The 25,070-nt window shown below is 40.6% G+C and overlaps 1 protein-coding gene across 1 annotated transcript in view; it reads left to right on the top strand.

Moving 5' to 3' along the window:
• Positions 1-25,070, top strand: part of RALB (RAS like proto-oncogene B) — a 43,983-nt gene that overhangs the window by 9,782 nt on the left and 9,131 nt on the right. The window contains exons 2-3 of the mRNA XM_032353895.1: positions 13,891-14,056; positions 22,673-22,881. Coding sequence (XP_032209786.1) covers positions 13,943-14,056; positions 22,673-22,881 — 323 coding nt within the window. The 5' untranslated portion in view covers positions 13,891-13,942. The remainder of the gene's footprint in view (positions 1-13,890; positions 14,057-22,672; positions 22,882-25,070) is intronic.

Below are 25,070 nucleotides of genomic sequence, written 5' to 3' on the forward strand. Positions count from 1 at the left end.
CTGTTTGAGTGCTACGATATACTAGTAGATGCTGTAGAAGTGAAAATAATAGTAGTACATTTCTAAACTGGACTGTGTTTGGATGAGTAATTTAGAACAGGGCCATGTCTGCTAGTTCCAGATTTGACCTGCAGCTACTGAGAGAGAAAGTAGTTCTATTTTGTTTTTAAAGATTTATTTATTTATTTTTGAGGGAGCGTGAACACAGAGGTTGGGGGCAGAGGGAGCAGCAGACTCCCTACAGAACTCAGTCCCAGGACCTTGGGATCATGACCTGAGCCGAAGGCAGGCACTTAACCTAATGAGCCATCCAGGCACCCAAGACAAAGTGGACCTTTGAGGCTGCCTCTGCAGGTGGAAGGAACTGAAGTCTGTATACATTGGTAGACCTCTCCAAGACCAGTGAAATCCTGGATTCCACTGGGGGTGAGCATATGGTGGAAGAGGACTTTATTTAAAAAATACCGTATACTTAAAAAAAAAAAAAAAAAAAGCTAGAGCTTGCAAATTACCTCCCACTATAGTTCAGTTGCTTTGTAGTTCAGGAAAGTCATCATAGAAATAAATTAACTTTTTAAAGTTTACCAGTTACCAGATATCCTCTTGAGACCAGACCTCTCAACCCAGATGGAGAACTCGGTTATTTTTGCCAAGTACTAAGTATCTCCTAAGTACCAGGCATGCTGAGCACACAAAGACGAATGGGCAGCCCTCAGTATGGTGGGAGAAATAGACCTCATCTAAGAGGAAATTATTGGTTTATCTCAGTGAAACAGTAGGCTTATCGGCAGGCAGGGGGTCCACTTATGGGAGGGTCAGCCTTGCTCCGGGAGATTTAGGAAAGTGGCAGAGGAAGTATTTAGACGAAGTATTAAATTACAGGTGATCCTCCATCAGGACGAAGGACAATCCTGGCAGAGGGAATCACATATGCATAAGGGTACAAACTAGAAGCAGAGTGCTTCTGACGGTGACCTCTGAACTTTCTGGTTTTTGTTTTAGTTAATTTAGCTTTTGTTCAGTTAGGTGTGTGTTTGTGTTTTGGCAGGGGAACATATAAAGAGATACTCATTAGGGATCAGAAAGACCTAAAACAAATTGCCTTAGGCACTCAGGGGCACTTACTGAAGTTGTTTTGCAGCTTGAGTTTCAGAAAAAAAACAGCAAAAGACTGGAAAGGAACTTAGATCATTTAATTCAACTTCCTTGTTTTTATAGACATGGAAACTGAGTCATATGTGGATGACTATAAAAATATTCTATCCACTGGTGCTAATGACAATAGCAGTTGGACAAGGGAAGGGAAAATTGAGTTTCCTTCTTTAAGTAAGTATGCATAGGCAAGGCTGAGCACGCAGAAAGAGAAACACCAAGAACTCTGATGACTTAAGATGTGTCTTCCTGGGACTGTCACTGCTGGTGTGCCCTAGTCCGTGAAAAGCAGTAAAAAAATACAAATTTACCAAATAGGAAAGTCAAGACTTGAGTGTTTTCATTTACTAGAAAGTTTTAGCAGAGGTTTAGCAGCCACCCTAGTGAGTTTGTGTCCGTGGAGAGATTGTTAGCTAACCGATACACGTTCTTTGCCCGGCGACTAGTAGTACCCTGAGCTGAGGGGCTGTGAGCCACGTCCCCTGTGATTCCGGTCGCTTACCCCATCATGGTGTGCTTGTGCCTGCAAGGGCCTGTGCCCCTTTCTCAGAATGCAAAGTCCTAGGAGAAGATGGTCAATCCGAAAAGGCACTGCCAATTGAGTAACAATTAATGTTCAAAAATCCTCTTGGAAATCCTTACTTAAATCAGTGGGTGAAATGATGAGATTCTTATGAATACTAGGTTGCTCTAATTTTTATTTTATTAATAACCATGGGGAGTTGGCCTGTTGTATTGAAATACCAGACCCTAAGGCAATGATTTTTTTGTTTACCCTGAAACTTGTTTGATAAATAAACTTACTTAACATGGTGATCTGGAGGTCTCTGTGGTAAGGGCCTGTGTTATCAATACTGACAACCCCATAATAAGTTCAAATACATACTTAACTAACAACCTTAAGGGAGTCCAAGTCTTTAGTGATAAATTCATTATATTAAAAAAATAGAAATTCATGTCATCCATTTGCCCAAGTTGGCTTCTGAAACACGGAAATGATGACTTAAACTTTTTAGGCTTTTGGCTGTGAGTAGTAGAAATAAGATCTGCATGAATCCACCCAAGTGTTAAGTGTACACAGCCTTCTAGATCTTTATGATGACCCTAATTTGGGTAAACTTTATGTTCTTTAGACTGCAGCACGGTTTATGTGATAACAGGGAAATATTCCTACCGTACAAGAATATAAGAGGGCAAAGGGCGGACCTGGATCCCGGTCTCATGAAGCCCTAATAGTAGTGGAAGAAATCAGCGAAAAGCTAGTACACAGAAAAAGAAAGGAATTGCAAGTTGTGATCAGTGCAGTGAAAGAAACCAAGGGATGAGAGGGTCTACCTGAGGTGCAGGGGCCCTAGAAAGCCTCTCCGAGAAAGCGACATTGTCTTTCATTGTAGATAAGAGAATATTTGAATTCCCTGGAAGCACCTTCAGCTGGAGTTGGTATTCGTAGAGCTCATGCTTTATTCATGCAGAACGAAGTATTTTTGTGTCATTATCTTTTCCGCCCTGACTCTGCCTGGGTCCGAGTCCCTGGACTTGGATTGTATGTGTATTTTCAAAGCCATTCCATGCATCAGTTGGGACTCCGTTGGCTGGAAGTGATAGAAATGTAAGGCACATGAACTCACATCACAAAGTGGGATTTGTTGGGTGGACCCCAACGCATGTCACTGACTCAGCGGAGAAATGAAAAAGCAAGCCAAAAAAGGGGCCAAGGATGCGGCAGGGACTCGGGAGCAGCTGGAACCAGCCTCCTGAAGGCTGCCAAGACTGTCCCCATGTTTTCTCCCCATGTGTTGGCTTTGTCTCTCCTTCTTGCTCTAGATCGGCTTTCTCTTCTTGGCAAAAGAACATAGCTGCCAGTTTGCAAAAAGGAGTGGCCTGAGGACATGCTTTGTTTGCTCACAGGGGTTTTAAAATGGATTTAATTATTAACATTTAAAAAGGGTGATTTCACATGAAATTCCACATTTTTGGCATCTCTTCAAGAATCAGAAATTTAACATTCCTAAGTCCCTGCGATCAGCAGGTTCTTCTTTTGGGAAGGGCCATACATTGTGCAGAGGGCCACAGGAAGGTTCCTGCTCTTTTCATTATGGGTCTACCAGCTCAGTTTTGTCCCATTCCCTAGCTTGGGTCTGGTGCCCTCCTTGGGCTCAGTCGGTTTGTCCCAGGGGATGGGGCCACGTACATCATGATAATTCAGTCCTGTGACTGTGCCCATCAAAACTAAGCATTTCAGCTAGAACCTATGACGTAACATGGTTTATCCATTTGTTTTGATGGATGATTCAAGCTAAGATTGCAAAAGGTTGCTACAGATGTACCAACAACTTTCCAAACCCAATTTAGTAAAAATTAAAATTTAAATATTGATAGAATTCGGTAAAGCATTTAAAAAAACCGATTTCCTGGTTTCTAGAGTTTCTGTTCTGTTCTAATGTGTGAAAATCTAAGAACTCATTTTCAAATCAGAATCACTTTTTGTTTCTTTGAATGTATTTCATTACTTGAACTGAGTCTATCATTTAAGTGTTCATCATTTTGTCCTATCCTTGGTAAAATTCTGTGCTTTCCTAAGACAGATAGTCGTTGAAAAAAAAATCTTTCTCATTTACTTGGGGCTCCCCTATTTCTGAAGACTTTAGAACCATAGAGTAAAGTTATGGAAGTTGTTGTACTTGAGTTTGAAGAACAGGAGATCAATAGAAAACCATAGTGTGAAGAAGGGTCTGTTGTTAGGGAAATAGGAAGAGGAAAACATTCATTTGTGGACTGATTAAGACTAAATAAATGCCTCTATGGGCGACATTAGATTACATTTTGTCATCACCAACCAGATACTAGAAAACTCACATGAAAAAATTATTTTTTTGAAAACTCACAAAAATTTTGAAATCAGATTGTGAAAAGTGAATCAGTTTTCTTAAAATAGTAATGTAGCACGGTCCTTGCAAAAACAAAGGTGGTCGGAGAGTTGGTTGTAGAGACAGCCGACCAACAGAAAATAAGAATTTCATTTGAAGGTAGGTTCATGGTGCCATCCCAACGCATGTTCTACTCACAGAACTAAGGTGAGAAAATGGCTCTGACTTTAGTGAATTCGATTCATCTTTAAGTATGTTTTCTCTCATAGGTCATGAGTGAAACATTGCTTAGGAAAGATAGAATTTGGTCTCAAAGAGCATCGGCTCCAGTGGAATGGTTTTCAAAGCTGGGTATGAGCTGGAGTCATCTGGAGAGCCTTAGAACATGGGTGTCAGAATGCCCTGCTCCCACATTAGAATCCCTCCGGGAGTGGGACACAGGCATTTAAATTTCTGTCATTATTTTTTTTTTTAAAGATTTTATTTATTTGACAGAGAGAGATCACAAGTAGACAGAGAGGCAGGCAGAGAGAGAGAGGGAAGCAGGCTCCCCGCTGAGCAGAGAGCCCGATGCGGGACTCGATCCCAGGACCCTGAGATCATGACCCGAGCCGAAGGCAGCGGCTTAACCCACTGAGCCACCCAGGCGCCCCTCTGTCATTATTTTTTATAAATTTTAAAATATGGATATTTTCAAATGTGTGTGAAAGTACAGAGAACAATGTAACCAACTTTATATAACCAACATTATATCCATCCGTCTGGTTTGATAATTAGCAATTCATGGCCAGTCTTAACATCATCTGTATCCCAAGCCCCTTCCTCCTTGATAACTGATGCAAATCCTGTATATCATGCCACTTCATTTGTACTGAGGTTACATTAAGTTACTTGAGATTTTTAAAAAATAATATTTCCTTAATATTAGCAAATCCTGTCAACATTCAGGTTTCCCCAGTTTTCTTACACGTTTAGGATCCAAATTGAAGTCCGTATGTTTCGCTCACTTCATGTCTCTTAGTTCTCGTAATTTATGGGTTCCCTCTCCATCTCTTTTTCTTCTTGCAATTTATTTGTTGAAGAAACTGGGTGGCTTAGTCCATAGAGCTTCCTTGGTTTTTATGTTGCTGATGGTGTGTCTATGTGGTAATGCTCACCATATTCCTGTCTCCTGTATTTCCCATAAATTGGCAGTTAGAAATAGAAGCTTTCTTCACAAGACTACATTGTTGATGGTTATTTGTCTTTTTCAAGGTGCTCATAATGTCAAGTTGTATTTTTTTTTCTTTTTTTTTTGTAATGTTAGCAGCCTTTGATGCTCAGGGCCTAGATTTCCTTAATCTGTGATGAAGTGCAAAATGGTGATAGCCCAAATTCTATTATTCTTTAATTTGTTAGGAGATTTTGTGAAGGGAAATGTTACTTCATATGTTACAGTTGACTCCTGAACAACATGCATCTGAACTGGGCAGGTCCACTTGTATGTGGATTTTTCTTGATAAATACATTACAGTATTTTCTCCTCCTAATGATTTTCTTAACATTTTCTCTATCTTTATTGTAAGAATACAGTATAGAATACATAAAACATATGAAATATGTGTTACTTGAGTGTTTGTGTTATTGATAAGGCTTCTAGTCAACAGTAGGCTCTTAGTAGTAAAGTTTTGGGGGAGTCAAAAGTTCTACGTGGGGTTTTGACTGTGTGGGAGGGTCGGCGCCCCAACGCCATTATGTTGTTCAAGAATCCGCTGTATTTAGTCACCCAGTAGTACAGTGTATAGGAGAAGCACGATGCATTTTTAATTCTTTCCCTGTATTTACCAGTTTTCAAAATAATGAGTTGTTTTCCTAGTCCTCCAACGGTGACCAATAAGGTGTGCTTAAAGTATTATTGTGAAAAATTTGATGTATTTCAATCCATTGCGGTTACTGCCTTTACTGATCTTTAATTGTCCATCTTTGACTAGTATCTTCACCTTGGCCTCCTGAGTGTGTGTTTGCATGTGCACAGATGTATTTTTTAAAATACTATTACTTTTGTAGTTCACGGCTTTATTAAGCCATACAAAGAACCTCTGGGGAGGGCCTCTAGTTTAATGATGTACCTTCTAGAATCAATGTGCACAGTAGAACACTCAAGACACTATTTCCTTCATGGAACATTGATGAGAAAATGTGGTATAGTATGTGTCATGGAAAATAATTTAAAAGGCATCCTTGTTTCCTTGGGGTGCCTGGGTGGTTCAGTTGTTAAACAGCTGCCTTCAATTCACATCGTCATCCCAGGGTCCTGGGATCAAGCCCCGCATCAGGCTCCCTGCCCAGTGGGAAGCCTGTTTCTCCCTTTCGCACTCCCCCTGCTTGTGTTCCCTCTCTCACTGTATCTCTCTCTGTCAAATAAATAAATAAATAGATAGATAAATAAAATCTTAAAAAAAAAAAAGATGTATCTGTGTTTTCCTTTCTTAAAACTCTTAAAACTCTTGGGGTACCTGGGTGGCTCAGTGGGTTAAGCCTCTGCCTTCGGCTCAGGTCATGATCTCAGGGTCCTGGGATCAAGCCCTGCATCTGGCTCTCTGCTCAGCAGGGGGCCTGTTCTCCCCCAACTCCCCCACCTCTGTCTGCTGTTCTACATACTTGTGGTCTCTCTCTCTGTCAGATAAATACATAAAAATCTTTAAAAACAAAAAACAAAACACTCTTAAAAGTCTTAAAACTCATTATTCATTCATCCCTTTATTTATCCTCTAGGCGGTTCCAGGAGTTCTAGGAGGCCAGAGTTCTAGATCCTGGTGACGTACATAGGAATAAGCCACTATCTCTCCCCTCAAGGTGTGCCTGTGAGACTCTTGAGCAATAACCACAAGTTTGTGTGTCATTAAGATGACAATGATATAGGGATTCAATGTAGGAAGGGAGGTGCTGTCACCACACACCCATGCACTTGTGTCCAGCCCTCAGCTTGTTTATTTGGTTACTACTATTGGATAAATTTGGTGTTAGATGCTAAGAAATAAGATTCCATGTCTATTTTCAATACTAGTGGAAATGACGTCTACTGAGTAGACTGTATCATTGCGTTTTACTTTTTCATTACAATCCCTGCAATCCATCTGTTTCCTGTGTGACTTCATATTTGAAAGCGCTGTTTTTTTTGGTAGGGGGAGGGTGCTTCATGACCCTAATTTAGATCAGATTGTTCCGAATTTGGATTGTAACAGGAAGTGGTATGAATAAATTGGGATTTGCCTTGACACTTAAACAGTGCTGCTTGTTAAAATGCAGATTGTGATTCATAAGTAATGTATGGAGACACTTTGAGACCATGCAAATACCCTGTTCGTCATCCAGATCTCTCCTTTAGATTTAGCATCTATTAATGATTCTTGCGGGAACGAGTCTTTACTATGATAGTTACAAAATGTTGATTTCCCAACTCAGATGCGCCCTCTACATTTATCAGTCTTGCCTTTGGTGTTCTCCTGGAAGCAAGAGCCCTGCCTCTTCCCTTGTTTATAAAAATACTTATTCTAGGTACGGATTCACAAATTTCTAATTTTTCAGTGGTCTGTTTTTATTACTATCCTTAGTTACTTTGGTGCTTAAATTGTCCCATATTTAGGACTGTTCTCCTTTTTGATTGTTATTTAATGGATTAAATACATGAGACAAACCATGAGACACTCTTGACTCTGGGAAACAGGATTGTGAAAGGGAGTTGGGGGGGTATGGGGTAACTGGGGTGATGGGCATTAAGGAGGGCACGTGAAGTGATGAGCACTGGGTGTTATAGGCAACTAATGAATCATTGAACATTATATCAGAAACTAATGATGTACTAATTGAATTTAATCATGAGAGACTATGGACTCTGAAAAACAATCTGAGGGGTTTGAAGTGGCGAGGGGGTGGGAGGTTAGGGTACCAGGTGGTGGGTATTATAGAGGGCATGGATTGCATGGAGCACTGGGTGTGGTGAAAAAATAATGAATACTGTTATGCTGAAAATAAATAAATTAATTTAAAAAATGGATAATATTTTGGGAGACTGAAGTATATATCCAAGTTACCTTGGAGTTATAGTATGTGGAAAAAAGTGCCAAGTGCAATTCTTCGCACCTGTAGTGTTTGAGAGTTTCCCATGTGCTTCGTCGGCCGTATACCTAGGACACTTGAATTTTATGAGGGAGACTGGAGGAGTTAGTTTTCCTTTGCATTTTCAAATTCTCATTTGATTTTCTTGACAACCCTGTGATACAGACATGGTGGCATGTCGACTCTACCTACCAACTCATTTTCTGCTAGACTCAGTTTAACAGAAGACTGATGATTATATTAGCCTCTGGGACTAAGGTTCACTAGAAACCACTCCTTCCTCCTAACATGCATTTGCTTGGTTTATATATTGTGATTTGCTATAAAAACTTTACTTCACAAGTGAGTGCATTCTGGTCTTTGAATTAATGCTGAGTGATAGAGAGAGCCGTACTTCATATAAATGTATCATACAACATGACACAAAGAAAGCATTTCCCAAACCTTGCCTCCCTGCCCAGCCATCTGAATGAAGCATTTTTTTAAAGTTTGGAATGGCTCATTTTTCTGTATGGGAATATGTGTGTTTCTTCTTATTGATCCAATGACTTACACGCTGTTGGGGGTGAAGGACACACTTTGCAATGGCTTCTCATTTCCTCTAAGACAGGTCTTAGGTCCATTTGTAGATGAACATGTCTCTATTTGGAGACTCCTCCCCCAATCACTTCCCCACCCCATACCTCGTACCCACTGTGATGTTTCATGCCTTTGTTCCTAACTGTGTATTCTCATTTATGCATGGAAAGCTCCCTTCTCTCACCCCTATCTGCTGAGTGAATTCTTCCTCAGTTCTGAAGCCTTTGCTGATTGTCTTCCCCAGAGTTCATTATTCCTTTCATTATACCTTGTACATTTTCATCATTGCATGTGGGAAATTATATTAAAATGCTTTAGTTGTATGTCTAACCTTAAGGAATTAAGTTTTCTAAGGACTGAGACCCACGATTTGGCACAAAGTAGCACTTAAATATTTTTTGGACAAAACGAATTTTCCTGTTAGTTAAGTAGAGACCTATTAAAGGTTCCCTGGCATGTTTCTCAAGTCTCCTGTAAAAGACTTACGACCGAGAGAGAGCCATGCCAGGACTTGGTGAGACAGACCCAAATTCCCCTCATGGTAGGTCTGTGTTGTGGCTTCATGTGTTGGTCACAAACCCAAATAGTTTTTTGAAGTGATTTAGGAGGATTGCTAACCTCTTAGAGTTCTGAAATCGTAAGTGAAGGCAGTGGGGGAGAATATGATTGCTTTGTAAAACCTGATGTCTCTGCCGAAGTCAGGGATAAAGTGTACCGCTGTCTATGGCTTACATGGAAATGTATAAAAAAATAATGGGTGGGGAGAGGGATGCCAAATGGCAGGGATTGTGGTAAAGCAAATGGAGCAAAACACTCGTTGGAAAATCCAGGTGGTGGGTATACAGACTTGCCCTGCCGTTTGTTCAGCTTTGCTGAAAGTTTGAAACTTTTCATAACAACATGTTGAGAAAAAAGGATACTTGTATTATTTTTTAAGACTGTATTTATTGGCTAGGCATGTCATTTAAAAACATTAAATCATCAACATGTACTTCCTAAACCACGCTGATTTGTTTTCTACCTGTTATTTCTTTTCCTCTCTTTATCAAGTCAGCACTTTCAAATCCCGGTTCCCATGTTGCTTCCTTTAGGAAAATTTCCCTGACCTTCCAGTCTGATTTGGACGTCTCTCCCCTCTGTTCCCAGAGCACCCCTTGTATCATTCTTCTGCCACAGAATTTATTATCCTGCACTGTGGTCGTTTACTAATCTGTCTGAATCACTAGACTTGGAGTTTCTCAAGTCAAAACCTAGAGAGGTTTCTGGAACACTTTCGGTACAAGTAAGAAAACAACAACAACAACGAGTGGACTAACAGTGGCTTAAACAAATAAGGGTTTATTATTTCCGATAAGAGTTTATATCTCCAGCATCAGGAGCCTGGAGGTCAGCATTTCCAGTTTCCAGGATTGGTTTGGTCATGGGCTTGGCTGGCCCTTCTGCCTTTCACCTCTCTTTTCCTTCATCAGGTCAAGTTGACCAAAGCAGTTATGTGGGTTCAAAATACCCACTGTAGTTATTTCAGTTTTTGAGCTTTGGGCACAGATACTTTGGCAGATATCTTTAGACTTGCTGAATAGTCTTCAGTTCATTTATTATGGTTTCTTCTAGAGAAATTGACTTTGCTTTTGGAAAGTAACAGCTCAGAATTAGATAGATGTCTACCTGGATTTGAAAGCCTCCTTGACCCCAACATGGAAGATTATTTCTCCATTTTCATAGAACTGTAGTAATTCATAGGAGCAAGGCTGCTTCAGAGAAATTGTGTGATGGTCTGGAAGTTCCGACCTCATGAATCAAACTGAGCTCTCTGGGAAACACTTGTGGACTAGAAATTAGGCCAAAAGCCGTTTCACTTTCCTAAAGTGAAGTCTTCTGGGGAGGCCCACGCCTTATCCCATTTATTCTATTTTAGTCACAATTCAGATGTGCTTAATTACCTAGTTAATTGCTTAGAACACTTATTAAAAAGCACATAATTGGAAAAGGAGCAGTGGAAAGAAGACCTGGCACAGGTAAGTCAGTAAGCTGAGGTTCCATGGAAGGGGGCCGAATGAGCGTACATCTGAATCTACTCACATCAGCCCAAGGCTACTCACATAACTGATCTCATGCTGAGGATGGTCCTTAAATCGTCAGGAAAGATTTAATTATGTTCAGCCTGCTCTAAGAAGACAGATGGATATAATACATGAGAGATAACATGCCAAACTTCACAAATATGATCTCAAATAGGTTTTAAATATAGAAATATATAGATTAGAATACTGGCAGGAAATCTGTTAATAGTGAATATCTCTGGGTGGCAGAATCATAAGTGATTTTTTTCTCTTTTAAAGATAGTTATTTCCTAAATTTTCTTTATTTTTTTAAAGATTTTAAAGTAATCTCTGCATCTAATGGGGGGCTCAAACTCATAGGCCCAAGATCAAGAGTCATGCTTTCCACTGACTGAACCAGACAGAAGCCCCTATTTTCTAAACTTTCTATTGAGGATTGAAAGGGTTCAGAGCATGCTATCCCAAAATATGCTGCTTTGACATAGGATTATTTTGAGCTGAAGGCAATTGAAAAGTAAGAGACCAAAATAAAATTCTGTGCCTCCCCTCTCTACCAGGAAGAGCAGGGCTATTCTGAATTACTTGAGAGCTCTGGACTCTTAACCAGCCCAGAGAAGGCACCAGTGGAACCTGCATAACACTCTGTACTCACCAGCTCTTATTGTCCGTCTGTTTCCCCTATATAGTATTTGTCTTCCCACAACTTGTTGCCCCTAGAAGTGCAAAATTCTTTGTTTTTGGTCTTGTCACTTCTGCCTGAAATTTATTATTATTATTTTTATGATGCTAGGTAAGCCGAAGTTCTAACTGCCCCTTTGAGTTACTCATCACCGAGTTTGTGTATGTGAGATGCACACAGTAATAAACTCCTGTTTGTTTTTCTCTGTGAATCTGGTTTTTTTGTCAGTTAAATCTGCAGGGCCCCAGCCAATTAGCCAAAGTTAGGTAGAGAAAAACCATAGGTTTTTTTTTTTTTCTCCCTCTCTATAGTATTATAATTTTTGTTTTAATATTTAAAAACACATTTTAGATGTTGAAAGCAGATCTTGTTCACCTCCTGGTCTTTTGACAAAGTCATTTTTCTAACGTTTTGATTTTGGCTTTGTTAAAGATGCTCAGAATGTACATTTTATAGTAGTTGTTTGAAAAATCCTACTTGTTATGGATGTGGACTCCCTTGTATGGCGATTTTCTTAGGTTGTCATAGGTTGAAATTGTGGACTCCTTATTTTAGCTCTGACTATCCTGATCTGTCTTACTGCATGTTGTCCTCCCAGAGAGGTTTTGTTTATTACTCTTCCTTGTGCTCCAGCATCATGACTAGACAGGGAATGCTTTTTATGTTAATTTGGAGAAATGCTATGGTTACAGATTTTCTGGGTACACTTCCATGCAGCTGGGGCCCAGTCAGACAATCTTCCTTGTCATTGCCCCCTGTTGGTCAACAAATGTTTTTGTAGTCCTTTTTTTTTTTTTTTTTTTACCTTGTAGGTGTGTTCCCCCAAGGGCCTTGGCTTCTCAGTTCTCAACTGAGAAGAGATCTCAGTTCTAACTCCCTCCGGGCCTGGGCAGCTGGTCTTCTAGCCCTGTGTGTTTGTTTAATCCGAAGTTACCAAGAACAGCAGCTATTCAGGACTATAGGAATAGTGGCTGTTACTGCCCTGATTGTTTTTACCCTACCATGGGGATTTCTTACTTGTCTTTTGAGCTCAGCTGTGCATGTAAGAGAACTTTTCAACCTTGGATGTCTGCTATAATCATCTGGGAAGCTTTTAGAAGTCCCCATGGCCAGGCTGCATGCAAGGCCAATTCCACCAGAAGCTCCGGGATGGGACCCATGCATCAGCATGTTTTTAAAGCTCCACAGGTGATTTCCATTGTGCAGCCAAGGATGGAAACCACTGATCTAAAGCAATGTTGTTTTATTTTGCCTGGATGATTTATGTGTGTGCTGTGTGTATTAATTTATTGTTCTAGCGCTGATGCTTTCAAGTTACCTGGTCAACAGTAATAGAAATAGGAGCCTATTATTTTGTAATTAGAAAAAAAATTAAAAATTTTAAAAAGCTAGAATTTGCTAGGAAGGAAATCAACCTTTATTAAGTTCCTCCTGGATTCTAGGCACTGTAGTCATTCACATATGTTGTCTCATTTAATCCTCAGGAGAATTCTGCAAGGTAGGGGGTGGTTCGTTTTGGCAGGTAAGAAAACTGGCTTGGAGAAATCAAATAGTTCTAAGTCTCACAGCTCACAAATGACAGACTCAGGCTCAAGCCCATGAGATGCCCAGCCCCATATCCTTTTCCTTACCCTGTGGTATATGTGAAATGGTTTTTCCATACACATTAGTTAAAATAAAAATTGGTACTGGGGTTAAAATAAGTTCCAGATATTTGTTAAATTTACTTATTTGGAAAATTTTATCTTCTCACTAATACCAGAGATTCTTGTCTCTTTGTATCTCACATCTGATGTTAAACTGATTTTGACTTATCAATTGTTAGTATAGGAAAGTTTAACTCATTTTAATTTACCACCTTAAATACACTTGGAAAAAATAACTTAGTTCCTTCTCTTAACTCTGTCATGGGCCACAAAGAGATACTTACTATAAAAAGTGCATTTACTCATCCCCTTCCCAAGCACCTCCTTAACCCATGTGGAGGTCTCTTTGAGTGTCTGTGCTGGGAGGTAGAGGTCCAGGGTGGGGTGAGGAGTAGAATAAAGAGGTGGAGGCTGAGGTTCCTGAGTGCTGGTGTTCTCTGGGGTACCAGATGACTTGAGGTAGGGGTGGAAAGTGGGAGCTCTCTGGTCACTCCACTTCAGTGAAACACTTTTGAGGATATATGGATTTCTGGTGGCAGGCTGTCCTTTCCTACCCACCCCAGCGATACAGGCATTGGATGTGCATACCTATTTTTTCCCACTTTCTGTCCTGCTTTCTCTCTGGCTCTGCTGTGCTATGTTACTTGCAGAGTTGTTGAAGGGGTGGTTTTATCTCTGTTTGTAACCTAGAAGATTTATTTCTCTGTTGGAATGTCTGGGTTAGGCTTTTCTGGGGCATGAGGATTTCATTTAATTTTTAGTTGGTAGAAATCAAACTGCTTCTAAGTCTTTGTCTTCTTCATTGGCAGCTCTTCAACTAGCAGCTCTCTTCGTGTGTTGCAACCTTAGAAAACCAGCAGGATGGCCGCAAACAAGAGTAAGGGCCAGAGCTCCTTGGCCCTTCACAAGGTGATCATGGTTGGCAGTGGAGGGGTTGGCAAGTCGGCCCTGACGCTTCAGTTCATGTATGATGAGGTAAGACATACCAGGCACAGATGGCTTTCATCATCGAGTCTGCTGTAACAATGTCCCTTTTCCAACTGTGTCCATGTGCTCATTACCCCACACGCATGGAGGGTCATGGGCAAATTTGTGTTAACTTGGTTTCTGAATAGCTTCCTGGGGGAGTCTAACCAGCATAAGACCTGGGTTCCTGATTTTTGGTAAGTAATTTCAAATGTGGCAGGGATGTGAGGGGTCCCTGCTTGCATGATTTCCATCATCCTTTATGATTTCTTTCTGACACAAGGGAGGAGGCTGTTTCTAAAGAACAGATCAGATACTTAGTTTTGTAACAGTCAATTTGGGGAGATATTAAAGGGAGCTAAGTTGTTATAAGACAGTCTTTCCCCAGGTGATAGACATCCAATTCTCTCTAGTTCTCCCACACAGCAAAGGGAAGCTTGAACCATCCTTGCCTTAAATTGATATCACTTAATGTAGATAATAGAGCTGGTACCAAGTCCAGTGTGACAACAGTTTTGATTTCTGCGGCAACAGACATCCCTGCCTGATGGCCATTGGCTGGTATTACAGGCAGAGTGTTCTGACAAGAGCTTGCATTCTGTTCACAAGGGTGTGTGCTTTACAAGATTTGCAAACAGAAGGGACTTGTAGCCACAGTTAGTTAAGATTGTTATCTGTTTTCCCTAGACTTGCCCTCTGTCCAGTTTCCGTTGATGTTGGATGGTATTGGTGTGGCAATGACCATTTTTGGGATCTAGCTTAGGGAAGTGGAGTAGGGATACTGTTAGCTAGGAATTAGTGGAATATATTTATGTGGTTTGGAGTTACTTTGGCATGTGGTTGTTACCAGCTGTCCCACTGTCAGCATGGCTTCCAGGAATATGGCCACCACCTAGTCTGCTAACTCACCTGGCACTGTGACATGAGATACAGAACCAGGAGTATACCGTGGTGTAGATGTTGTCCTGTGGTACCTGACTCTGAAAATGTGTGGGCCGAGGAGGACACGCAAGCGTCGAGACATAAAGAGCTGGTCTGGAAATTGGTCTGGAAGGTTCTTCCAGATCTTACAGCTTCTTACAGGGAAATTCAGTAGAGGTTTCCTAAATTTGACAATAGTCCTACAGCTTTTATGACTAGTGATGTCAAGTCATAGTGAAGCTGCAAAAAACCCTTCTAAACTTTCAAGAAAAGAGAAATTTGGACTGATTATGCTGGAGGTCAGACTAAATTGTTTTTTATTCATTATAGGAAGTAGTACAGAATCACTGGCATGTCTGGTGAGCTCATCAGAGTATATGGCAAACAAACCAACCAACAGGAAGGTATGTTAGACAGATGCCAGGCAGTTAATTAACCAAAATGTTTTTTTGCTGGATTTTGTGATATAAGTAGTATTTGTATTGTTTTTCTTTTTTTTCCTTAAAGATTTTATTTATTTATTTGACCAAGAAAGAGAGAGTACAAGCAGGGGGAGTGACAGGCAGAGGGAGAGGGAGAAGCAGAGTTTGATCCCAGGACACTGGGATCATGACCTGAGCCAAAGGCAGATGCTTAACTGAATGAGCCCCTTGTATTGATTTTCTGTTGCCATGTAACAAATTCCTACAAATGTAGCAGCCTCAAACAACACACATTTATTATCTAGTTTCCAGGGGTCTGGCATGGCTTAGCTGGGTGCTGTTTTCCGGGTCCCACAAGGCTGCAGCAGTGTCAGCTGTGGCTCTGAGCTCAGCTGAGGCTCGGGTCCTCTTCCACGCTCTGGGTGCTGACAGAGTACGGTTTCTTGCAAACATGGGTTGGAGGCCCATAGGTCCTTGCTACCAGGCCCTTTCCATAGGTAGTTCATACGATGGCAGCTGCCACTTCAGGGCCACTAGGAATGTCTCTCTGGTTAGCTAAGACAGATTCTTATATAAGCAGATGAAATCACAGGGTGATCTTGTGGCTATTGCCACAGTCCCTTGGTTAGAAGCCAGTCACAGATTCCTCTGTATTTAAGGGGAGAGCATCTTACTAGGGCATGACTTACTGAGGGTCCCCTGAGGGTATATTTGCCGTAGTAGTTGTCCATTTAAAAAAATTTATAATGGATTATGATTTCTTTTCCCACTCTAGATATTCACTTTTGTATCCAGTATTATATGAGTCATTTTATATTCTGTCCTTAAAAAAGATGAATAAACTTCAGACCAAATTTCCTCCTTGAATGAATAAACTTCAGACCTTGATTTCCTCCTGGGTCATTCCCTCCCTCACAATGAGAAACCTTTGTCTTTTGATGTTTGCTTCTCTTTATCTTGTACTAGGGGCCAAAGTGGGGAAGTCTCGTGGAATCTGCTTGATTTACTCAGAATGTTTTTTTGCATTAAAGAGGTGGGGCATGTCTTGAAGATGGCTTTGGAAGTCTTTGTTTCTGCTTGATAACATAATTTGCTTACTAAAAATTCCTTAATTTTTCTTCTGTGGAGTCTGGGAGGAAGAGAGAGTGAGGAGGAGAGTTAAGATGGAGACAGGATTAGAGGAATAGCTTGTTAATCAAGATGAAGAAGGGAATTTTGTCCCCCCAGGGAATCACTGACAATGTCTGGAGATATTTATGGGTGTCCCAACGAGAGGACCGGTGCTACTAGCACCTACTGGGTAGAGGCCAGGGATGGTGCTAAGCAACCTGTGGCACACAGGAGAGATCCCACAACAACGAATTCTCCAGTGCAGATAATCTTGTCAATAGCAGAGCTGCCGACACTCTACGAGATGTAGTAGGAGCCTCAGATCGGGATTTATGTTTTTGTTATATATGTTTGTGTGTGCGTATGGTAAGAGGGAGGGGAAAAGATGCACGCAGAAGGCTTTTGCTCCCCTTTTCCAGTATCTTCAGAGAAAATACGGAAAGCTGGGCTTGATCTTAGTCTGTTTTTTTCTTGGGCTATCATATTTGAGGACTGGAGAGCAGCAGTTGTTGAAAAAATGATAACATAAAATTAGAGCAAGCAAAGCATACAGATGAAGTGATGTATGTTTGGAGAAGTCTTTAATTGATTTTCTAAAATAGTGCTGTCTTCTAGAACCTTCTACCATGGTGAAAATGTTCTGTCTTATGCTGCCCACACGTGTGGCTCCTGAGCTCCATTACGTGAACTTAGTGGCCATTATATTGGGCAGTAGAGATCCAGAATCATAATTTTGGAGCTTGAAGAAACCTTCGCAGTGATTCCCAAACTTAGCTGATTGCAGAATCTTCTGGGGGGGAACTTTGTAAAAAAACACCTTCTGGATACTATTTCTAGATTTGAAAATGGGAATCTTTCTTTTTAAGAAGCTCTCTTGGAGTTTTCAACATATGGCCAAGTGTGGCGACTTCTGCCTGAGACATGAGCTAGTCAAGCCTGATTTCACAGATGAGGAAACTAGGTCCTGCTCTAGGGGATGCCAGTTATCTAAAGTCTCACGGGCTACCCACGTTCTTTGTTCTTGGTCCTGTGCTTTACCCCAAGTTAAAAAAAAAAAATCAAGATTATGGCAAAAATTGCTGTGAAAATTAGATTATGTGAGGAATGGTGGTTCCAGAAGTGTGTATTTTTGGCTAAGTTCGGACTTTGAGAAAAATTGGAGGGAGATCTTAACCTTTTTATCTTTGATCTCTTACACTTTTTAGACTGTCAGCGGCTAGCTCAATGGCTGGCTAAGTCATGCTCAGTAAGAAGGGGGTCTCCATGAAGGTTGTCTTAGTTTTGTGTGTCTTGGGCATATGAAACTGAATCACACACAGCCTTTCAAGGCCTGGATCATCTTAGCAGATACCAAGACTGTAGGGATTTCCTGTTTCTAGTGGAAAAAAGAAAACATCAAGATTGCAATCTGTGTTCTAATAATCTGCACACCTTTCCTGGCATAGAGGTATGCTGTCGTATCAGGACATCTGATTTCCCGCGTTCTGGGAGTCCCTGGGACCCTTGCTGTTTTGACCTTGAAAGCTCAGAAATGAACAATTGAGATGCTTTATGATGATATTCAGAGATTTGCAGAGGGTGGTAGGCTTTTTTGGGGTCATGGATTTGTCTCTTTGGAAAGGAGTTAAAAGGACACTGTGTGAAGCATAGGTCAATTTTCACATATTATATATTTTAAGATACTGTTAGTACAAACTTAAGAACCTAATACTAAAAATGGTTTTTAAATTTAAAATCACTTGAAGAACCAGTGGCTTTTAATTGGCAGCATGAAGCTATTTTTTAAAAAATTTATTTTAGAGAGAGGATGTGTGCAAGTGGGGGGAGGGGTTGGGGGGAGTGAGAGAGAGAGAGAGAGAGAGAGAGAAAAGCAGACTCCCTGCTGAGCACAGAGCCCCATGCAGAACTTGATCTCACAACCCTGAGATCATGACCTGAGCTGAAATCAAGAGTTGGAGTCAACCAACTGAGCCACCCGGGTACCCCAGTATGAGGCTCTTTTTTCTTTCCCTAAAGATTTTATTTATTTATTTGACAGAGAGAGATCACAAGTAGGCAGAGAGGCAGGCAGAGAGAGAGGGTGAAGCAGGCTCCCTGCTGAGCAGAGAGCCTGCTGCGGGGCTCGATCCCAGGACCCTGAGATCATGACCCAAGCAGAAGGCAGAGGCTTAACCCACTGAGCCACCCAGCCATGAGGCTCTTTTTAAGGATATTCTTCAAAAGGTCCATAAGTTCAAACTGATAATTTCAGTTCAATTTTTAAATTTTTAAAATTTAGGGTCACCTGGGTGGCTTAGTGAGTTAAGTGGGTTAAGTGTCTGCCTTTGGCTCAGGTCATGATCTCAAGGTCCTGGGATCAAGTTCCACATTGGGGTCCCTGCTCAGTGGGGAACCTGCTTCTCCGTCTCCTGCTTCCCCTGCTTGTGTTCCCTCCCTTGCTTTCTCTCTCTGTCAAATAAATAAAAACCTTTAAAAAAACAAATTTTAAAAAATTTAAATTATAGTTTATTAAGGTATAATTAACATGCCATGATATTCACCCTTTTCAAGTGTGAATTCACAAGTCAATTCAATGACTTTAATGTATTCACACAGAAGTGCAACCATCACTATATAATTTTAGAACAATTTTCTCAAAAAAAGAAAAAAAAGAAAAGAAACACTCTACATATTAACGTCTTTCCTCATTACTGCCTCCTCTGCTTCCACTCCTCGTCCTTGATAACCACTTTCTATTCTTATGGATTTGCCTACCTAGACATTTCATATAAATCGAATCATATAACATATAATCTTTATATCTGGCTTCTTTCACTTTGCATAATTTCTTGAAAGCTCACCATATTGTAACTTGTATCTGTGCTTTGTTCCTTTTTTTTTTTTTTAAGATTTTTATTTATTTGAGAGAGTGAGTGAACATGGAGTGGGGCATGGCAGGACAGGGAGAGGGAGAAGCAGACTCCCCACTGAGCAGGGAGCCTGATGTGGGACTTGATCTCAGGACCCTGAGATCATGATTTGAGCCGAAGGCAGATGCTCAACTGACTGAGCCACCCAGGCGCCCTTCCCTTTTTTTTGGATTCTTATTTATTTACTTGAGATAGAGCACGTGTGCATGCATGCTCTCAAGTGGGGGGGAAGGGCAGAGGGAGAGAGAGAATCTTTTTTTTTTTAAAGATTTTATTTGTTTATTTATAGACAGAGGTCACAAGTAGGCAGAGAGGCAGGCAGGGGGGCGGGACGCAGGCTCCCCGCTGAGCAGAGAGCCTGATATGGGGCTTGATCCCAGGACCCTGAGATCATGACCCGAGCTGAAATAAGGGTTTGGACACTTAACTGACTGAACCACCCAGGTGCCCCAGTACTTCATTCCTTTTTATCATGGAATAATATTCCATTGTCTGGACATGGTATATTTTGTTTATGCCTTCATCAATTGATAGATAATTGGATTGTGTCTGCTTCTTTGGCTATTTTGAATAACATTGCTATGAACATTTGTGTATAAATTTTTGTGTAGACCTATGTCTTAAATTCTCTTGCATAAATATATTGAGGCATGAAACTTGTTGAGTCTTATGGTAACTGTACGTATAACTTTTTGGGAATGGCAAAACTGTTTTCCATAGCATGTGCACCATTTTATAATCCTATAAGCAATGTATGAGGGTTTCAATTTCTCCATATCCTTGCCAACACTTATCATTGTCTCTTTTTGATTATACATCCTAGTAGGTATGAAGTGGTATCTCATTGTGGTTCTGATTTACATTTCTCCGATGACTAATGAGGTTGGGCCTTGTTTGATGTACTTATTGCCATTTGTATATCATCTTTGGAGAACTGTTTATTTGGGTCCTTTCTGTATTTTCAAATTGGGTTATTTGTCTTTTTATTGTTAAATTTTAAGAGTATTTTATGTTTTTGGAATATAAGTCCCTTATTAGATGTATGAGTAATAAATTTTTTCTCTCATTTTATGGGTTATCTTTTCACTTTCTTTTTTTTTTTTAAGATTTTATTTTATTTATTTGACAGAGATCACAAGTAGGCAGAGAGGCAGACAGAAAGAGAGAGGGGGGAAGCAGGCTCCCTGCTGAGCAGAGAGCCTGATGTGGGGCTTGATTCCAGAACCCTGGGATCAGGACCTGAGCCAAAGGCAGAGGCTTTAACTCACTGAGCCACCCAGGCGCCCCTCTTTTCACTTTCTTGATGCTGTCTTTTGAAGCATGAAAGTTTTAAATTTTGATGAAGTCCATTTGTGCTTTTGATGTCTTATCTGAGAACACATTGCCAAATCCAAGGTCATAAAGATTTACACCAATGTTTTCCTCTTAGGGTTTTGGGGTTTTAGCTCTTACTTCTCAGCCTTGACTCATCTTGAGTTAATTTTTGTATGTGATGTGTAGTATGGGTCTAACTTCATTCTTTTGCATGTGGGAATCTGCCTAAACCAGTACTAATTCAATTTTGATAGTACATTGCTGTCATTAATCTAGTTTTTTCCTAAACATCTATACTTCCGACATCATTAAGATAATTACTTACTTGATGTCTACCACAATGAAAAGAGCTTTGAAATATTAATATCATTATTACTCAGTAATACAAGCACCGAGGGAACTTTAACATTTATTTGAAATTCTTTTGTCCTTAGTCTCTTTTTGTGGGACATAAAATCAAAATACTCTGTACTAAAGTCTCTTGAATTAATTCTTTCTCTGTTCGGCTCTATTACCAATTTAATATTTGTTTAGGTTTATTTGCTTCAGTCTCTCTGTTTCACAGCTTTTAAATTTATTTTATTTGTCCTTCCAGGGTATCTTTTTGGCAAATGCCTAACAACATACATATGCATATATGTACCTATTAAGATATGTATACACATACACAACCACTATACGCACACACACGTTTCTTTTTTTTTATTCTCCCTACTTTACTTCTTTACTTGTGCACAAGGTAGACTGTTCTAATCTGGAGATCTTTCTGTATCTGTACATAGTTCTCTTGTCATTTCTTATAGCTGCATAGTATTCCATTGGCGGGCGCCTGTTGCTGGGCGTTTGGGTGCTTATTAATCATTTGCTGTCACACACGGTGCCACAGGGATCACCTTGTATGTTGCTGTAGGTTAGATTCCTAGAAGCCGGGTGGCTGGGACCCAGGGTGAGTGCTACTCCAGTGCTCTTAGATTTTGCCAAATTCATCCCCATAAAGACTGCACTGTTCTCTCCTCCCACCAGCCGTGTACAAGAGGGCCTTTTCCCCAGAGTGTGTTGTCCGACGGTGGGGTTTTGCCAGTCTGGTAGGTGACAAATGGTGTCTCCACGTAGTTAACAACTTCCATTCTCTATTAAGTGAGGATGAACATCTTTTCGTATGTTTAACATCATATGTATTTATTTTTCTGTGAATTGTTTATGTCTGTTGCCACTTTTTCCCATTGGATTGTTGATCTTTTTTTCTCTCTGTTTCTAAGAACCGTTTAAACATAGCTCTTTGTGATGTGGGTTCAAATACTTTCCCTCCGTGTGTCATTTGTCTTTTTTTATAGTGTGTTGTGCCATACAGAAGTTTTAAACATTTTTTATGTAGTCTAATTTATTGATTTTTTCTTACATGGCTTCTGGATTTTGAGTCATAGTTAAAAAGGCCTTCCCTACTTCAAGGTAATAAAAGGATTTCACCCATGTTTTCTTCTGGTGCTTGAGGGGTTTACTTTTATATTTCATTATGTGTATATTTAATCTTCTTAGTCCCTTTTGCCAAAACTACTTTTCAGATGAGTTTTATACTTCTGTTGAGTATGTATAAGAGCTTCTGTTTCTCACCCTTGCCCGTGTTTGTATAATTTTATACTGAGAATAATATTGCCAAGTGTTCTTTCTGCCCTGTGCTTGGACTCCTCATCTACAAAATGGGAATTTCTGCTCCTGTTTAAAAACAAAATAAGAAGAGGCAGAGCTGAGAGCGATAAAGAACAGAAGGGGTATATGAGGAGTGATTTTTAATTTCATAACGCTTTGTACATAGTGTGGTAATGACAGGCACTCGGTAAATATGCAGTTGATTGGAGGCAAAGTGCCCATATATTGAAATATATGTTTTTGGCAGATCTTCTTTCCCTTAAAACTTTATTCATTACTGATATTGCTGCTTATTTCCTCAGTTTGTAGAAGACTATGAACCTACAAAAGCTGACAGTTACAGGAAGAAAGTGGTTCTTGATGGAGAAGAAGTCCAGATAGATATTCTGGACACGGCGGGACAAGAGGACTACGCAGCCATTCGAGATAACTACTTCCGCAGCGGGGAAGGTTTCCTCCTCGTGTTCTCAATCACAGAACACGAATCATTTACAGCAACTGCCGAATTCAGGTATGTTTCAAGTGAAAGAGACTCCAGACTCCGGGAGGCTTTTTGCCTTTCTTTCTCACAGGTTCAACTTGGCAGGACTTTGGGGCTGAGCACAGTAGTAGAGGGTTGAACTCATTATTAGGGAAAATTTTGCTAAAGAATTTCTGCGACTTTTTGAATCTTGGCACATTATAGTCCACCAGTTGTTATAGTCTCTTGGGGTTGCCATGTTTTATAATTTTTGAATATAAATTATCTGAAGAATCTGTTGTCCCTAGAGAGGACAATGCCATTCCATATTCTCAAGAACCTGTAATTTTGTTTTCATATAAATCCTAAGGGACAAGGATTGTTGCATTCACTTTTTTTTTTAAGATTTTTTTTTTTTAATGTATTGAGAGAGAAAGCAAGTGAGACAGCAAGCAAGTAAGAGCGTGCACACTCAGAGGGTGGGGGCACTGGGCGAGGGGAGAGAATCTCAAGCAGACTCTCTGCTGAGCCTGGAGCCTAATGCAGGGCTCGAGGCCATAATCTGCCTCTTAGCAGATTATGACCTGAGCTGAAATGAAGAGTCAGATGCTTAACTCACTGAGCCACCCAGGTGCCCCAACTGTTCATATCTTTTTTATAATTTTGCCAGAAAAGTAATCATTTTGCTCTATTTTGAGGTTGATGAAACACTGTCAGGAGACTGCAAGCTTTGGGTCCGCATGGCCATTTGCTGCAACTGTAAGGACTGTTAGCCTAGGCGAATGGAAAAGAGCCCAGCCTTAGAATCTGATGGATCTGGGTTTGAATCCTTGCTCTGCCCCTTAGCACTTTTGTGACCCTGGGCAAGTTTACTCAGCGTTGGAGATTCTATTTCTCTATCTGAAAATGCACTTGTTAGTTGATGGGATGAAATGTAATGATGCTTTAGGCTATAAATCCTTCAGGGCAGACACGGTGGCCACCTGCACCATGTGCTGTCCCCAGGTCTTCTCACAGGGTGTGTGGGGGGTGCTTACACAGTGAGTAGAATATTAACTGCTGTAATTCATTTCAAATGCAGGTTAAAGGTTAAAGATACCTTAAGTTCATTTCATTATAAAGAAACAGTGAGCTGTTAGGCATTATCCTAAGAGGAATTCTAATGGGAAGGACATCTTTCTCTTTTTACCCCATACGCTTTTTGTTTCTCTTACACAATTACAGTTTTTTTGACGACTCGCCTTATAAACATATCTGCCCAGTTGACTTTTGATTTTAAGAACCAGATCTAGAGTCTAACAGGAAACTAAGAAATGGGGAAAGATTTTTTTTCCCCACTCTTTAGCAAGTTCTGGTCAAAAATCGAGGAATCAACCAAAAATAAGAATGAGGAAACTAAATATCCCTCTAAGATTTGGGGGAGGCATCAGGGAGCCTGGAAGGCCTCACTCAGCTAAACCAGCAGAGTGGGTGGAAGGTAAACAAGTCGATCTCTATTACCGTGCTGCCTAGTGTCAAGTCTTCAAGGGCGGAACATCCAAATTCTCTGATACTATAATGTGTGAGTCGTGGTGATCAGTTAAATGACCAGGACTCTTCTGAGTGGTCCTATTAATTTTCAGACTTCCCAACATACCTAGAGTTTTCTCTATGTGGGAATAGCCCCCGTATTCATAAAACTGTGTTTGCAGCTACAGAATCCTGTTTTTATCTGTCCTTGAGGATAAAACACGACAGATGCACACACTTCCTTATTTTCCTGCATATTCTGAGCCTTTTGATTTCCCATCACCCGCATGACTCACCAAGAAAGGAAATGATGGGCAGTGGAAGAGTCCTGACCCGAGAACAGACGTCCTGTCTCCCCATGCCATCCCACATGCATGCGTGTGCACACACACACACACACACACGCGCGCGCCCACGCGCCATTCGTGCGTTCCCAGAGATTTGGAGCAGGGTCTCATCTCATCTTGGGAGATGGGTTTCGGTCATTATGTGAGAACAGGGATCCTTAGAAGAAAAAGGACAGATGACTACCTAAAAGAAAAACAAGGGCAAGTTAGTTCTTCTGACTTGAACTCTGGACATTCAGATAAAAGTCACAGGGCTGTCCAGGTTTATTACAGCATTGGAAGCAGAAGAATGGAGGTAGAGTATCTGACCCTTTGTGCTTAAACTCACGTTATGCCTCTTAGCAGTTTTCAAACATAGCATATCTGTATTTATGGGAAGATCCT

This window comes from Mustela erminea, chromosome 8, assembly GCF_009829155.1.
Source record: "Mustela erminea isolate mMusErm1 chromosome 8, mMusErm1.Pri, whole genome shotgun sequence".
NCBI classification, from domain to species: Eukaryota; Metazoa; Chordata; class Mammalia; order Carnivora; family Mustelidae; genus Mustela; species Mustela erminea.